Source organism: Onthophagus taurus, chromosome 2, assembly GCF_036711975.1.
Source record: "Onthophagus taurus isolate NC chromosome 2, IU_Otau_3.0, whole genome shotgun sequence".
Classification (NCBI taxonomy): Eukaryota; Metazoa; Arthropoda; class Insecta; order Coleoptera; family Scarabaeidae; genus Onthophagus; species Onthophagus taurus.
In genome coordinates, this window is record NC_091967.1 from 10,721,247 (window position 1) to 10,736,167 (window position 14,921).

The following is a 14,921-nucleotide window of genomic DNA, read 5'->3' on the forward strand; positions in this document are numbered from 1 at the left end:
TAAATAAAACCATGCAAAAACTTTTACAATATTTAAAAATTGTAAATTTAATAAAAATATATGTCTTAAATCATAATTTAACACTTAATTAAGTCTCGTAATTATAAATAAACTAAAACAAATTGACAAAATAGATTAAAACGTCAAGTTTGACACAATGAAGAAACTAAAATGTCAAAAAGTTACAGTTTTAATAAAAATAAAATTATAATTTGAGCTTGCAGGCTGCCACTCCGTATGTGATCAGTGTGATCACAGTCACATAGAGCCTTAGAGTCTTCCTTTATTGTGTATCTTACTGGACTTAATAATAAAATTATTTAATAAACACGGGTTCAATTTATTATAAATAACAAGACTGACAAAACTGTCAACAATGACAGTTTCAACATGACATTTCTCATATATCTTAATTTTAATACTAAGTACCAACTATCAATCATTAAATTTTACATCATTAATATCAAAAGGAACTGTTTAAAAATATAGGTTTAACATTTAGATTTATGAATTAAAATAAAAATAACAATTTAGATTAAAAAAATACACATTATTGTTTTTTGATGTTTTATTATTAAATGTCTTTTAATTGCTAGAAATTAAATGATTGATGTACATATAAGTATTTATTCTACCGATTATGATCTTAAGTTTTATAGCATCGGTTATTCTTTCTTCCAAGTTCTTTATAGCATTTTCCAGCTTATTGTATTGCTTAAATTTAGAAGTAACACTTTAGAAGATAAGCTATCATCCCAGCAGATGGAAAGACGTTCGAAATAGGGTTATTGAAATTCTAGGTTGATTTGGGTTCGATAAAGTTACGTTTCAAGTAACTTAACCATAGAAAACCATGCGGATTCCGCTTTAATAATATTTTATGTTCGTCAAATTCGCAGTGATTACTGATAAGTCTGATCACACATCATAAAAAGCAGAGTGAAAACGCTTTCCTTTCCAGCAACTCATATACTATCCCCTGTGTACGGTTTTTACTTAAAAAAAAATAAGTATTGTTCAGTTACAAACATTTTTGCACCAGAAGAGATACATGCTATGATGTTTTGGATGCACAAACATAGAGATGATTACTCTGTCGAAATTTGAATATAACATATCTCTTTATTTTACCCAAGAAATTCAAGAGAATTACTTGATAATTAGTTAATGATTTGAGAAAAGCCGTCTTCAACTACAAAGTGTGATGTATTAATAATAATTTTCACTAACTTAATTAATTTTATTGTTAAAACTACCAAATAGGCAACCCATATTGCCCAAATAAAAATATTTTATTTTCTATATTAAATAAAAATATTCAATATTATTTGTTCAACCAACATATTTACAGCAATAAACATTTAATGAAAATCTCATGTTTATTTAAATAATTAAAGAAGAAAATTTTTTAAATGTTGATAAAAACATTTACCTTCCCATAGATATAAAACTATATAGAGCAGTCGTCACAACTTTATTTTCTGTGATAATGTTTAAATTAAATTACAACAATCAAAATGACTGCGTAATATTAATAATAAAATCATTAAAAAGATTTTTACAATATAATAAAACGTATTAGTATAAAACAGTAATTCGAGCAATCACTATAATCTACTTTCAATGGTGAGAAATGTCAAAAGAATTATCTACTTTCTTTGCACCCGTCAGCCATTAGTTGGTCGCTGAGTGTTGTTGATCGCTAATTAGTAAACAGTTTAACGAGCTCTTATCATTATTTCTAGCATTTTAAGTAATCCTCGTTATAAGATTTACATTTATTTGATTCGTTTTGATAAAGAGAAGGTATGTAATCCGTAATTTACGTAATAATACTTAAGTTATGTTCGGATAATATTCGGGGCTTACCCTTTTTATATCAGTACGATTTGGATTATGTTGAGATACGTAAAAGGCAAGAGATAATCAGTGTTAAATAGTACTTTGTCCTCTCGTTCTTAAATTAAACGGCTTTAATTTGATTTAAGTAAGTAAAAGTTTGAATTAATTTTATTTGTTTTTGCAAAAAATCAATGATTTTTTGTTGTAACACCAGTTATGTTATCTAGTATTGTTTTGATATCATATCAACTACATTTAGGGTTATTCATATGTGATTTTGTAATTAAATAAATATTTTTTATTGTTCATAGAATGGCTGCAAAAGATGATGTTGAAGATTTAACTTCAAATTTTCGCGAAATGTCAGTGGAAGAAGATGACATCAACATTTTATTATTAGGAGAGACAGGAGTTGGAAAATCTACCTTCATAAATTCATTCACAAACTATTTACAGTATCGTTCACTTGATTTAGCTGAAAAAAGTGAATTAAAATGTCTTATTCCTGCAAAATTTGAAGTTGAAATTGAAAAAGATGGTAAATTGGAACGACACACGATTTCGGTCGGTAGTAATAAAGATACAAATGAAAACAGGAATATTGTTACTGCTGCTACACAAGGTGTCCGTTCATATGTTTTTCCAGTACCAGATTTCAATAATAAAAAAGTACGAATAATTGATACCCCAGGAATTTGTGATGATCGAGGTATTGAACAAGATAAAACAAATTTAGAAAACATTTTATCCTATATTGGACGCATACAAACGTTACATGGAATTTGCATTTTATTGAGACCAAATGTCGCCCGTTTAACACCTGCTTTAGAATATTGTATAATTCAATTGCTTTCAAAATTGGAAAAATCAGCTGGAGAAATTATAACATTTGTATTTACTAATTCTCGAGGTTCTTCTTATAAACCTCAAGATTCTAGTTCTGCTATACTCTCTCTTTTGGAAAAAATAGCAAAGAAGCCACCAAATGTAGTAATTAAATATGACATGGACAACATTTTCTGTTTGGATAATGAGAGTTTTCGTTATTTAGCCGCTTTAAAACAAAATCATGATACAGGGGATAGAATTTTAAAGAAGCAAAGTTGGGACAAATCTTCAGATGAATGTTATCGATTAATCAAATACCTTATAGGCGAAGGTCCTAATAAACCAAAGCCTCATGATGTTAGGCGAACAATATCTGTTAATAAGGCACGTCAAGTAATTATGGAACTTTCAAGACCACTTGCAGATATAACCGAATTGATCGACGATAACTTAACAGCATTGCGAAACCATCAAAAACTATTAAAACAAGAAGTTAAATCAATTGATGATTTAAATGGAAAATTGTATATTCCTGTTATTGATTTGGAACAGATTGAATGTCCAAAACCTAAAACTGTTTGTCATAATAGTAAATGTTGTGAAAAATATTCTGTAAGTTAACTTAAGTGACACATGGCTAAACCCAAATGTTTTTAGCTGTAGGTTTTTTAGCTATTTACTTTGTCCAACATAAAATGCAAATGAAATAGTTCTGTTTGTCGCCATTTTGGCTAGAAAATCAAGCGGGAAATTTAAAAATATGTCGTTTTGTTGATAAAATTACGAAAAATTTCCTTTTTTTTTGTGGTACCATAAAGAGTTGAAATACCAAGGTTTATAGAACATAAGGTTACCTCATTCCCTATGCCTCTGTAGTATCGATTATTACCCCGCAAATTGACGTCACTGGTTCGATACAGTCAGAATAAAAGATAGCCTATACTGTGGTACAGTCTATATAAAATATTTAAACCTCGTATCATGTTGTGTTGTTCATAGAACCAGCTACGTCACTGACCCACCTTGCCTCTCGGAGGAGGAGAATCGGTATTGGGTAACCTTATGTTCTATAGACCTTGTTGAAATACAATATAATATGTATATTATAGAAGGTCATCATGTCGGTATAAACTGCCTCTTCTAAAGTCCGTAGATTTACAAAGTACTGCGGTTCATGAAGCCTGTTTTCGAGCCAAAATGGCGGTTTGACAGCTTGTCACTGCATCTCACCACTTATTTACAAAAATATTGCCGTCTTGTTGCCTTTGGAGTTGCAAAAATGGCAGTAAGAAGGACTTTCGACTCTTAAGAGTATCACGAGAAAAAATAGAACGACATAGTTTTAAATTTCCCGCTTGACTTACTTTAGCCTTTAGAGGAGGCTAAAGTCCCTAAATTTACAAAGTACCGCGGTTTGCCGCCATTTTGGCTCGAAAGTCAAGCGGGAAATTTAAAACTACAGACCAAAACATTACGCCAAACTTCCTTTCATTTTTTCTCGTGGTACTCTGAAAAGTCGAAAGTCCTTCTTACAGGGTGGTTCAGTTTTTATTCGGGAAACTTTACTAGGATGTAGTACTTGCCTAAATAACACAAGTTCTTTATATAAACATAGGGTCGCTCTTTTGTTTTCGATCTATAAGCGATCAAAGTTGAGCCAAGAATTTACGTTTTGTTTTGTATTTCAGCTACTACTGGTTAAGACCTTATTTTCAAGCATACCTTAAACTTCTCTAGCGCCCTCTAAGGTCATGAAATTCACCACCTCCTTGATTTTTTTATAAGAACTTTTTAACGCTATGGAATATTAACATAAAAAAATATGGGTTGTAAAGCTCATTATTTAGTGGTACTTTTGTGTCTCTTTAGCATTTTCCTTAAAGTTAATAGTTTCCGTGTAAAAAAATAAAATATCGGGTCATGTACCCGTATGTGCCGCCATGTGTAGTTAAAATTATTCTAAAAGTTGGCTCTGAGAACATGTAAGTTTCATTTACGGTGAATCTTGATAATTGTTGATGATTATTAATAATTTTTGACTGTTATTAAGAAAGAGTATCAATTTTTTAATATTGTTTAAAACACTTATTTGTGGTTTTTCTTATTAAAATCATAATTAATCGTTGTTATTTAGTTAGTACTAGATCCTAGTAAGTTCACAACTTCCATAGCCAGCTATAAAGAAAAAAATTTTTTTAATGATAGCAGCGCTTTACAGTACAATGTAGCCTATTTTATTTTTTTACGCTAAAACTATTATCTTTAAGGAAAAAACTAAACAGACAAAAAAGTACCAATAATGAATAAGCTTTACAACCCATATTTTTTATATTAATAATCTATGGCGTTAAAAAGTTGTCATAAAAAAGTCAAAGAGGTTGTGAATTTCATCCCCTTAGAGGACGCCAGGGAAGTTTAAGGTATGGTGAAAATAAGGTATTAACCAGTAGTACATACATACAAAATTTCAAATTCTATGGTTTACTTATACCCGAAATAAAAGATAAAATGTAAATTTTTGCTTGGAAACTATTTTAATGTTTTTCTCTGCTACAATTACAATTAATGATGTTGTAGTGTACATTCATGGATTCAGAAAAAATCTATCCAATAACATGAAGAAAAACATACCGAGCAATTTGAAAATCAAAAGTTGATAATCGCTTGAAATTGAAGATGGCGTTGGAAAAAGTTTATTTGTAGCATGAATCATACCTTTTCATTTGATAGCTCATGAAAATCGGAATGTAAATGACAGAGTTACAGCTTGCGGCATTCTTGTGTGACAACCTGTATAAACCTTGGGCAGCGCTAGTTAATATAAAATATCACTATGTTGCATATTTTTATTGAACTAAATCTAGAGCTAACACTAGAACTAGAATCAATCGGATTTAGTCGTCTTGAGAGACGTGCGGTTAAACCCGAATGTTTCTAGTTCTAGGTGTAGCGTTAGTTCTAGTTTTAGTTGTTATTCAATGCTAGATTGTTGTATATTTTTATTGAACTAAAAGTAAAACTAACACTAAACGTAGAACTGGAACCATTCTGGTTTAGCCGTTTTAGTTGTTATTAGCAGTTTAGCTGTCTTAAAGAATGGTTTCCATTTTTATAAATAATTTTTAATAAATTTCAGGTTGGGGACATAACAAAATTACATTATAAACAACGTTGTCATGATCCTTGTTTCCTAACAAATGTTGCACGAGAAATTGTTGGTGATACTGAGTTAAAACATTGTGCAGCAATGGATCATACTGGTAAGTGTAAACTTTGTGGTTGTGATTTTTCGGCCCACATGCACATATACTACGAAACAAGAACAGTAAATGGACAAATTGAAGGGGAGGGAATTCGTACGCAAATCAATGACATGACCTTAGGAATGAAAGAGAGAGAAAAAGTAATTAAACAAATAGAAATAGAAATGAATGAATATGAAAAAGAAAAGGATATTATAATTAAATCAATGGCAAAGTTTGCCCATTTCCTTGAACGAAATGCTATTACACCATTTAATGATGCTTATCAAAATTATATTAAAATATTAATTGCAAGGTAAGATACATGAAATAAAATTATTCTTTTTAAGTATTTTATTTAAAAAATGTAATTTTTATCTCAGAGAAAGAGGTCGTGGTCCTGAGTGTAATCTTCAACAAATTAAAAATTTAAAAGATATGCTGAATCAATATAATGAAGAAAAGAAGATTTTACAAAATGCGCTCAATACCCCTGTGGTTGGTCATTTAAAACCTAATGATATCACCCCTAATTTGATAATAAAGGAAATTAAAGATTTGTTTTCATTAAATAAAATGGGTGAAAAAATAAAAAATATGCACGAGATGCAAAAGAAAGGTGAAGCGGTTGAACATAGAAATACAGAGTATGTATTACCTCAATCGAAAAATAGTGGTTTAAAGAGAAATACTCACCAAGCTCCTAGAGGAAAAGGTAGCAATAAAGTTAATATGATCCACGAAGATGGTAAGTTTAAAAATAACAAAAAAACTGGTCAAGACAAATCGTTTCCTCGGGATAAAATGCAAAATTTTGGGAGAAATTATCAAAAACAACAACAAAATCATTCAAATCAAAAGGGATATCAACAAAAAAACTGGAAAGAAAAAAATACAGATTCTACTCAAAATCAATTTCCTAGGACACAAAATCAGAACCGTACACAACAACACAATATTCCTCCTTTAATGCAACCAAATCAATTTCCGCCTAATTTTTATCAAGGCTTTCCTATTAATTTCCAAATGCAACCTCCTCCACAATTTAATTATGCGCCTCAATTTCCATATCCAAATATTCCCCCGAACGCTTACCCACCAAATCCTCATTGGAATAATTATCCACCAAATCATCAACCGCCAAATTTGTATCCTAACGTGCCAAATTATCCTCAACAACCTCCAAATTCACAAGAAAAAACTCAAAATGTTCCCATGAATAACATGGAACATCCTTCCTTTCAAAAAGAGAAAAAAGATAAAAGCCATGATTCAAATTTGTTTTATGAGGAATTGTATTCAAATAATTCTGATAATCAAAAAACTGAAAAATCGAAGCAAAAATATGGAAATAATTATAGGGATGATAATAATAAGGTACCAAAGTATCAGGATAGTGATAGCGACAATGAAGGTGCTGCTAAATTTGATAAGTTTAGAAAGCAAAAAGGGAATGAGAATTATGCCGATTTATATGGCGATGATGATGATGATGATAAACCTACTGGAAACAAGATTAACTCACTTATGAGTGGATTTAAAAATCTATTCAATTGAAAAGGTGTAAAGTTCTAAAGAACAAGATAAATATGAAATATGAATGGACTGGAAAAGTGCCTTATGTTATGTAACATTACTTGTATTGTGTTTTATAAGCATATTATTTTGTAGAATGTGGAGTTAATACATGTATATTCTAATAATCTTGTTTTTATGGACTAGTACCAATTCGTTATTTAAATATGACTTAAGACTCTAATTTATTATTATTAATCATTCAAAGTTCATAATCATGAAAACTGGTTGAAAAAATCTATTTAAATGTTTGTAAATAAGTTCATACGACTGTTACTGATTGGTAATAATTCAATCCTCCTCTATTAATTTCTTAAATAATTATAATTATGCTGGAAACTGCCACATAGTTTTAATTAACTTAGATATTTCAGTTTTAAATAAAACGCTATTAACATTATTGATAACATTAAAAAACAAATTTAATTTCATTAAAAAATTAAACAATCAGATAAAGGTTTTATAAAAAAATTAACGGTTTATTGCACAGTTGAATAAATACAAATACAATTAAATAAAAAAAAATCTATAAATCGATTGAAAAATGTTAAAAACAAGATCTTTTTGTTATCTTGAACTTTTTCTTTTCAATCAATTTCGTTTATTAATCGAAATATAATTCGATCGTTTATAATTCTTTTTCAACTACATCAATTTTGGCACTTGGTGTCCGTTTTAATTTTAATTTTTAATGTTACTTTTCCCTTTAACACACTATAATTAATTGTATTGTATGTATATTTGACACAACGTTCTCTCCTATAATTTCTATTATAATTAAAATCAATTAAGTTCTAATTTTTTTTTCTTACTTGAAAATATTAAAAAAAATTAATAAATCAGTCAGTAAAAAAAAGTTCCATTCTGATAAAACGCGTAGATATTGTTATGATTAGTAAATAAGTCAACATTTTATGCTACTAAAATCTTCAAAGTTGGCAACATATTTTTTATTAAAACTTAATTGATTATTGTTATCTCTAACATCCTTTTTTTTCTGGTAACTTTATTTGTCCACTTCTCTTGGAGGATCACTAAAAAATGATGATGATAATCTTAATAATTTTGGATACATTTAAGATTTTTACCTGTAATATCGTACAGATTTCATTCTTAGAGCTGTAGAATTTTCTTTGCATTTATACGCCAAAACCTGTTTTATTCTGCTTACTTCCACCATTGGAAATCTAGTTGCTACGTATGCTGCCAATAAAAAAATATCACCAATTTCTTTTATGATATCATTAATTACGGGTTTAGACGACCGTCTCTCAAGACGGCTAAACCCGAATAATTCTAGTTTTAGGTCTTGTGTTAGTTCTAGTGATAGTGCTAGTGTAAAATTAGAACTATTACTAAACAGAGAATTAGAAACATTCGGGTTTAGCCACACGTCTCTCAAGACGGCTAAACCAGAATGATTCTAGTTCTAGGTCTTGTGTTAGTTCTAGTGATAGTGTTAGTGCAGTACTAGAACTAACACTAGACCCAGAACTAGAAACATTCGGATTTAGTCGTACGTCTCTTAAGACGGCTAAACCCGAATGATTCTAGTTCTAGGTCTTGTGTTAGTTCTAGTTTTATTTGTTATTCAGCGCAAGATGGTTGCATAATTTTCTTGAACTAAAAGTAGAACTAGAAACATTCGGGTTTAGCTGTGTCCTTATCGAATTCTTAAGAAGTTAATTTCTCTTACATATGATAGCTTGTACTTTTTTGCGATCCAAAGCCGGTTTAACCGGACGTTCATCGTTTCCAGCCCTACTCCATCGTTGTCCCGTAACAGAACACGTTGCTAACTCAGCGGGACTAAACAAAATCGTCGCCAAACCTCTCGTCAATTTTCGATAATCGCTCCATTTTACGCTACGTAGTTGATCTTCACAAATTTCAATTCCCTCCCCCAATTTTACCAAACGATTTCGTGTCGATGAAGACGATTGAGTGTCTGTAAAATCTGTACTTGTTGCATCTTGTTGATAAACTGGACTGGTATCGTTGAAACGATAAACGTACGGTGACCAAGAATCTGATGTTCTTCTTCTATGAATTTTTAACGTCCCTAAAGAAGATGTATTTGAATAATATGAGAAGTGAAACGCTCATATTCTCGCGTAATTTCAATTTTAACCTTAAAAATTTAGGTTATTACAGTAAAACCTCGATATAATGGATTAATACGGTTACATGAATAATTTTAAAGCACACAAATTTGGACAGCTATCCACACATTTGCGTTCAGTCTACGTGGTTTTATATTCATAACAAGATCGGTGGAATCTAAGAGGAAGATCCGTTCGTGACGTCAGCGCTGAATAACAATTAAAACATCGTATAGACAAGTCGGGGAATACCCCGAGTTTATCTATGAACATGGAATGAGCAACTTGGGGAAAAACCCGAGTTAGATTCTATCTATAAGCGCTAACATTTATATTTAAATATACTGATGTATTAAATAGATAACATTAATAGTATCACTTAAAAATTTTGATCGTTAAATCCGAAGTCTATTAAATCGAGGTTTTACTATAACTTGTTAATGCTTAATTATTATATTGGTGGTTGTAATTAAAGTTGAATAATTTTGTAATTATGGCGTTTAATAGTTCTTATATAAGAAAAAATTGCACAGTTTGTCTAATTTTATATAGGTTTCCGCTATACAAATCGCAAATATAAAGCGTGTTTATTTATGATTGAAAACCACATGATTTAAAATTCATCAATTCTTAATAAAAACAATTTTTTCATTTTCAAGTGGAATAAAATCACAACAAAAACCCTTTTAATTAAAAGATAACAAAAGTTTGCGTTTTTAATTGTTTATTTACGTCTTAGGAATAGTACTACTCTGATAACCGAGTTGACTTGTAACGGTTTTCGCGTGAATTATGGCTTTTTTTTGTTTAAATTTGTCCCCCCCGTTAGGTAATTTGCCGCCAATTTCGTGGGAGCCGAGCATGTGACGGCGTAGGTACAGGTCAGTCTTGAAGTCTTTCTGGCAGATGGGACACTGCACGTATGTAGGATAATGAATCAGTTTCATGTGTTGCCGCAAATTCGACAAGTTGCTGTACACTCTGCCGCATTCTTCGCAGGGCCGCGGGTCCAGCGAGTGGAGCTTTCTCGAGTCCGTGCCTGCAACAGATTTCCGGACCGGTTATTAATTTTTTTTTTCTGTTTTATAATTTACAATGTTTCGAATTATATTTTTTCGTTGCAAGCACGCCCAAAACGACCACAACCCGCTGAACCCACAATTTGTTTTTTTTTGAGGACCTCATTCTCACAAATATCATACTTTTTTTTGGTTTTAAATCCATTATGAATAGTTATAACAAAAATTGGATCACATGGGTTTTAATCATTCATGAATCGGCTTTTATGTATTAATCTTACCTGTATTTACATCTACTGAATTATCCTTTGATGAATGAGCATTAGCTTGTGGTATGATTTCCATGCCACCTAACACAAAAAGGATTTTTTTATTAAACATCGGGATATATTAAATTATATTTTACCTGTTAAATCAGCTGCATTAGGCGAGTGTTGATAAAAATCTGAATTTTCATCTTTTTCCTCATCACTAATGTAATCTGGTAGTTCCACTTTAGGAATGACACCAGGACTTTTTGTCTCTATACCATCACCAACCACTCCATTTCTTTCAACATCCTCTTGTAAAGAAAATGGATTAACGCTAATCGCCTCCTCATTAAAAGTACTCAATTCCTTTAGCCGTTGCAAATCACTCTCAATCCTTTCATTTTTACACTGCCTTTTACTGGGCGGAGGTGAACCGATTTTATTAATATTATTATTATTATTAGCTGGCACATCTTGACTAGAAGTAACTGTGCTTGAAGATGACGACGAAATGTGCGACTTGTGAGCTATTCTTGAGTGTTTTAACGGAAAACTTGGGCCATGTTTTGAAGACGATGGTTTTGGGTTTAAGTACACAGTGTCCTAAATTTAAAACGGGGCCTGTTTTAAATGGAGTTCTTACATAAAAGGATATTAGATTTTTATATAGGATTCATATTAGATTAACTTACGTCGTCCCTTTCTTTGTAAGGTTCCGACGAGGATGTGTCAGTAAGACCACGAATTTTAAGTGATTCCGCTGTTTTTAAAAATGCAGATAACTGAGCTTGAGCAACGTTCACTTCGCCGGCATACATAAATTCCATTAAAGCTACTATGTGACGGGCCTCTACATCCCGCATGAATATTATTGGATGTGGACATGGATTAGTCTACAAATAACAAAAAAAAAACTTATCGTTTTATAAATCAATAAAAAAAAGGTTATATAACTTAATTCAAGTATTATCAACAAATTTATAATCAAGATTTATCTTAATTCATCATCAGATTTTAGATAATTTAAATTTGGCGCCACGTCTATATTTGACAGATGATTTACTGCCAACCTATTTCGGGGATATCGACAGCTGTCAATCTGTATACACATGCCTCACCTTAAACAATTCTTTAAAAAAGGGGCTACAGGCAGAAAGGACGACCTTGTGCGCTTGTAAACGTTGCCCGTCGCACGCGATCGTCACGTCCGTAAAGTCCTCGTCGTCGCGGAGCGCCTCAAATTGCGACGTGATATTAGCCTGGAAGTTGTTCCATCTTAAACAGAACTGTTGCTCGTCGGCGATGGACATCCTACACGTGCGCGGTTGGCTGGCGTTCGAAAACCCACCGTACACCAATTTCAATCACCGCCGCGATGCAAAAATATCGCGAAAAAACCGGACCATCTCAATCATAAAAATAAACCTTTTAATTTCAATCAATATCTTGCTACTTCTTTTCGCCAACCAAGAAAAAGAATTCCCCTAAATTACTATTTTAGAAATGTCATTAATATATTTTAATAGATTTAATTATTTATTATAAAAAAAATTAATGATGTTGTTTAAAAAAATGTAGTCATTTAATTTTTAATTTTTTTAAAATAATTATTAAATGTATAAAAAAAAGCGATATTTCAGAACAAAAAATATAATTCTAGTAACTTTTTTATACAAACAGTTGGTACTTCTGAAAAATAAAATAATTCGTTCGGTGACTGTCGGGAGGACGTACAAACTCAAAAATTAACCTTAATTGAAGTTGTTTAAAGGAAACCCGGTTCAAAACGCACAAATATAACTCCTATTAATTTAACAATTAGCCCCTCCTCACGCGGTTTGCGTCTTTCTTTACCTTTTTGTCTACATGTCACATAACCTAAAAGCAAGTGATTCAATACTTTCGAATACCTTACCCACCCCAAAGAGCGTATGGTTAAGAATGAAATGCCAAAACGTAAGTAATTTATCACATTTCAATCCATCTTTTATATAAATCGAGTCAATTTAAAGAATTCATTAAATAATAAAGTACACATAAAGTTACACATGTGAGTCATTCTTAATTGTAACGAAACCAGCTGATTGGGCAATACTAATTTTTGTTACAAGTTTTCTTTGTTGAGTTAGGTTATTTTAAATTGCGGTTTATTTAAGATTGTTTAAGTATTACAATAGGTTAGGCTAGGTCAAATGTGAAATCGATAGAGAGATGTTTTCGAAAAAAACGGAAACGTTACGTCCCCATTTTGCACCTGTTTATTATAAAATTTAGCTTGTGATTACGTAATGTTAAAAAAAACGTACTGGAAGAGAATTTGAATGCATCGTTTAATTTATTCCAATTATTTTTTTCGCCTAGGCAACCGTTTCAAGGTTAATAACTATATTATTTTCTTTCTCTATGAAGCTATACATTAAATTTAGTTGTAACATGTTATTATCATTTCGAATTGCAAAATGTTTGCCTAAGCATGAATGGTCTGATATAAATAACCGCATGGATATTTTTGGTAGACGGCACCAGTCTTTTCTATTCAGGAAATTCCATACGTTTAGGAAGCGATCTGAAAAATTTTAATACTTATTATAACATAGAATATTTTAAACTATTATTTTCTTAATGTTTTTAACCAATCTGAGTATTTAATTTATCTTTATTAAGAAATTGTTTAAATAATCCGCTTTTTGATTTTGCAGATATTTTAAGTAACGTAATTTTTCACTTCTACAACATCATATAGAAAAGCACCTTTTTTGCAATTTATCAAGTCTCCGGAATATTGGTTGGAATACAAGTAATCGTCTGCAGATCGTTTGGGATCAATATTAGATACTTTTTGGTATATTGAATCAATTTCCTTTGTGTTTTCTTCACATACTTTTGACAGTTTTTCCCATTAGCTTACATGTATTTGCAGACAGTCCACCATACTGTTCCACCTCAATCACATCATTTAAAACTATTACATCGGTATATTCAAGCCATATACTTATAGATCTAGGCAGGTGATTGTTTCTAAAATATTTCACAATTTGGATCACATGCTCTTTGACTTTAGTTACTTCAAGGTCTTTGCAAAGCAAATTTAGAAAGTGAGCTGAGCATCTATAAGTTACAACAGAACCACTAAAGCTTAAGCTTTTGATCTATGTCTTCTCATACTTATCATATTCGCTATCATCGTATAAATACATCACAAAGCAACACTAATCTAAATCTAATCTAAAAATATGACTAATTGCCGCTTTGAAAAAGTTGTACGGCGTATCCTGATGGCTGGCGCTTTCTATAATGTGGAGGAGTTTCTTTAACTACCACCTTCGGAGATGGAGTCTTATGTTTAGTTTTGTAAATTATATAATTATCTTTTCTATTTATATACATTGCTTGTGTTTTGTATATATTTATATTTTTCTCTTTTTCCTCTTGACGGTGCTTTATCTGTTTTATACTTTCTTTTATTACTTGTAAAACGTTTGAAAGCTCAATAAATATTATTATTATTAAGTATTATCGGTTGCATTCATAGCCTCTTTCGCCTTTCTTCTCTCCTCAACTGCTTTCCAAGTTTCAGACGTGATCCATTCCTTTCTTTCCTTGTGCACAAAGCCAAGAGTTTTTTTCAGTAACCGTTTTGACAACATTATTAACGTTCTTTCACTTGACATTAACGGTTCTTCGTTCCGATTGGAAAGAAACATTTTCTCTAAGGTTAACGACAAATTCACGTTTTATTCACGTTACCTCTTCCTCACGTTCATACTACCCTTGTCACGTGTTCACTTAATTCGTATTACTTTCCATCAGATGGTGGTCGCTGTTTATATCCGTCCCTTTTTTTGTACAAACCTCTAGTACCTTCAACATCGAGAAATGCAGATGTGGTCGATTTGGTTTTCCGTACTGTTTATCGATGAAATTAACCGTGTTAATTACGTTTCAGACAATAAATAAATATAAAACCATATAAAATTAAGCTACATACGATTAAAATCGAACCTAATAATTTATGGGTTATGTGTTGTTGCTTATAAAATGATCCTTACACTTCGGTGCCGA

At 31.2% G+C, this 14,921-nt stretch overlaps 2 protein-coding genes across 4 annotated transcripts; one reads left to right on the top strand and one right to left on the bottom strand.

Moving 5' to 3' along the window:
- The first annotated feature begins 1,646 nt into the window (after nt 1-1,646).
- On the top strand, nt 1,647-7,615 carry LOC111426833 (uncharacterized). Of its 2 annotated transcripts, XM_023061633.2 has the most exons (5): nt 1,658-1,806; nt 1,884-1,987; nt 2,154-3,282; nt 5,807-6,228; nt 6,296-7,615. In XM_023061633.2, the coding sequence occupies exons 3-5, from the start codon at nt 2,155-2,157 to the stop codon at nt 7,467-7,469; spliced, it is 2,724 nt and encodes a 907-aa protein (XP_022917401.2). In that variant the 5' UTR covers nt 1,658-1,806; nt 1,884-1,987; nt 2,154; the 3' UTR covers nt 7,470-7,615. The 2 variants fall into 2 exon arrangements, with proteins under 2 accessions (XP_022917400.2, XP_022917401.2); XM_023061632.2 differs by lacking the exon at nt 1,884-1,987 and having other exon boundaries at nt 1,647-1,806.
- Nucleotides 7,616-7,939: 324 nt separating this feature from the next.
- LOC111426875 (broad-complex core protein isoforms 1/2/3/4/5-like) lies at nt 7,940-12,329 on the bottom strand. 2 transcript variants are annotated; one of them, XM_023061716.2, is made up of 7 exons: nt 11,978-12,327; nt 11,552-11,752; nt 11,015-11,462; nt 10,890-10,958; nt 9,184-9,549; nt 8,576-8,690; nt 7,940-8,521 (listed from the first exon to the last, which is right to left on the bottom strand). In XM_023061716.2, exons 1-7 carry the CDS (start codon nt 12,167-12,169, stop codon nt 8,494-8,496), a joined length of 1,419 nt encoding a protein of 472 aa, XP_022917484.1. In that variant the 5' UTR covers nt 12,170-12,327; the 3' UTR covers nt 7,940-8,493. The 2 variants fall into 2 exon arrangements, with proteins under 2 accessions (XP_022917484.1, XP_022917485.1); XM_023061717.2 differs by lacking the exons at nt 7,940-8,521; nt 8,576-8,690; nt 9,184-9,549 and adding an exon at nt 10,073-10,628 and having other exon boundaries at nt 11,978-12,329.
- Nucleotides 12,330-14,921: the final 2,592 nt, after the last annotated feature.

Excerpts from the sequence above, each read along its gene's own strand:
- LOC111426875 (XM_023061716.2), bottom strand. The coding sequence starts at position 12,169 with ATGTCCATCGCCGACGAGCAACAGTTCTGTTTAAGATGGAACAACTTC. Across the intron at positions 11,463-11,551 it reads CTTACAAAGAAAGGGACGAC|GACACTGTGTACTTAAACCC; the intron begins GTAAGTTAATCT and ends TTTTAAATTTAG. Across the intron at positions 10,959-11,014 it reads TAATGCAGCTGATTTAACAG|GTGGCATGGAAATCATACCA; the intron begins GTAAAATATAAT and ends TTTTTGTGTTAG.
- LOC111426833 (XM_023061632.2), top strand. The coding sequence starts at position 2,155 with ATGGCTGCAAAAGATGATGTTGAAGATTTAACTTCAAATTTTCGCGAA. Across the intron at positions 3,283-5,806 it reads AATGTTGTGAAAAATATTCT|GTTGGGGACATAACAAAATT; the intron begins GTAAGTTAACTT and ends AATAAATTTCAG. Across the intron at positions 6,229-6,295 it reads ATTAAAATATTAATTGCAAG|AGAAAGAGGTCGTGGTCCTG; the intron begins GTAAGATACATG and ends TTTTTATCTCAG.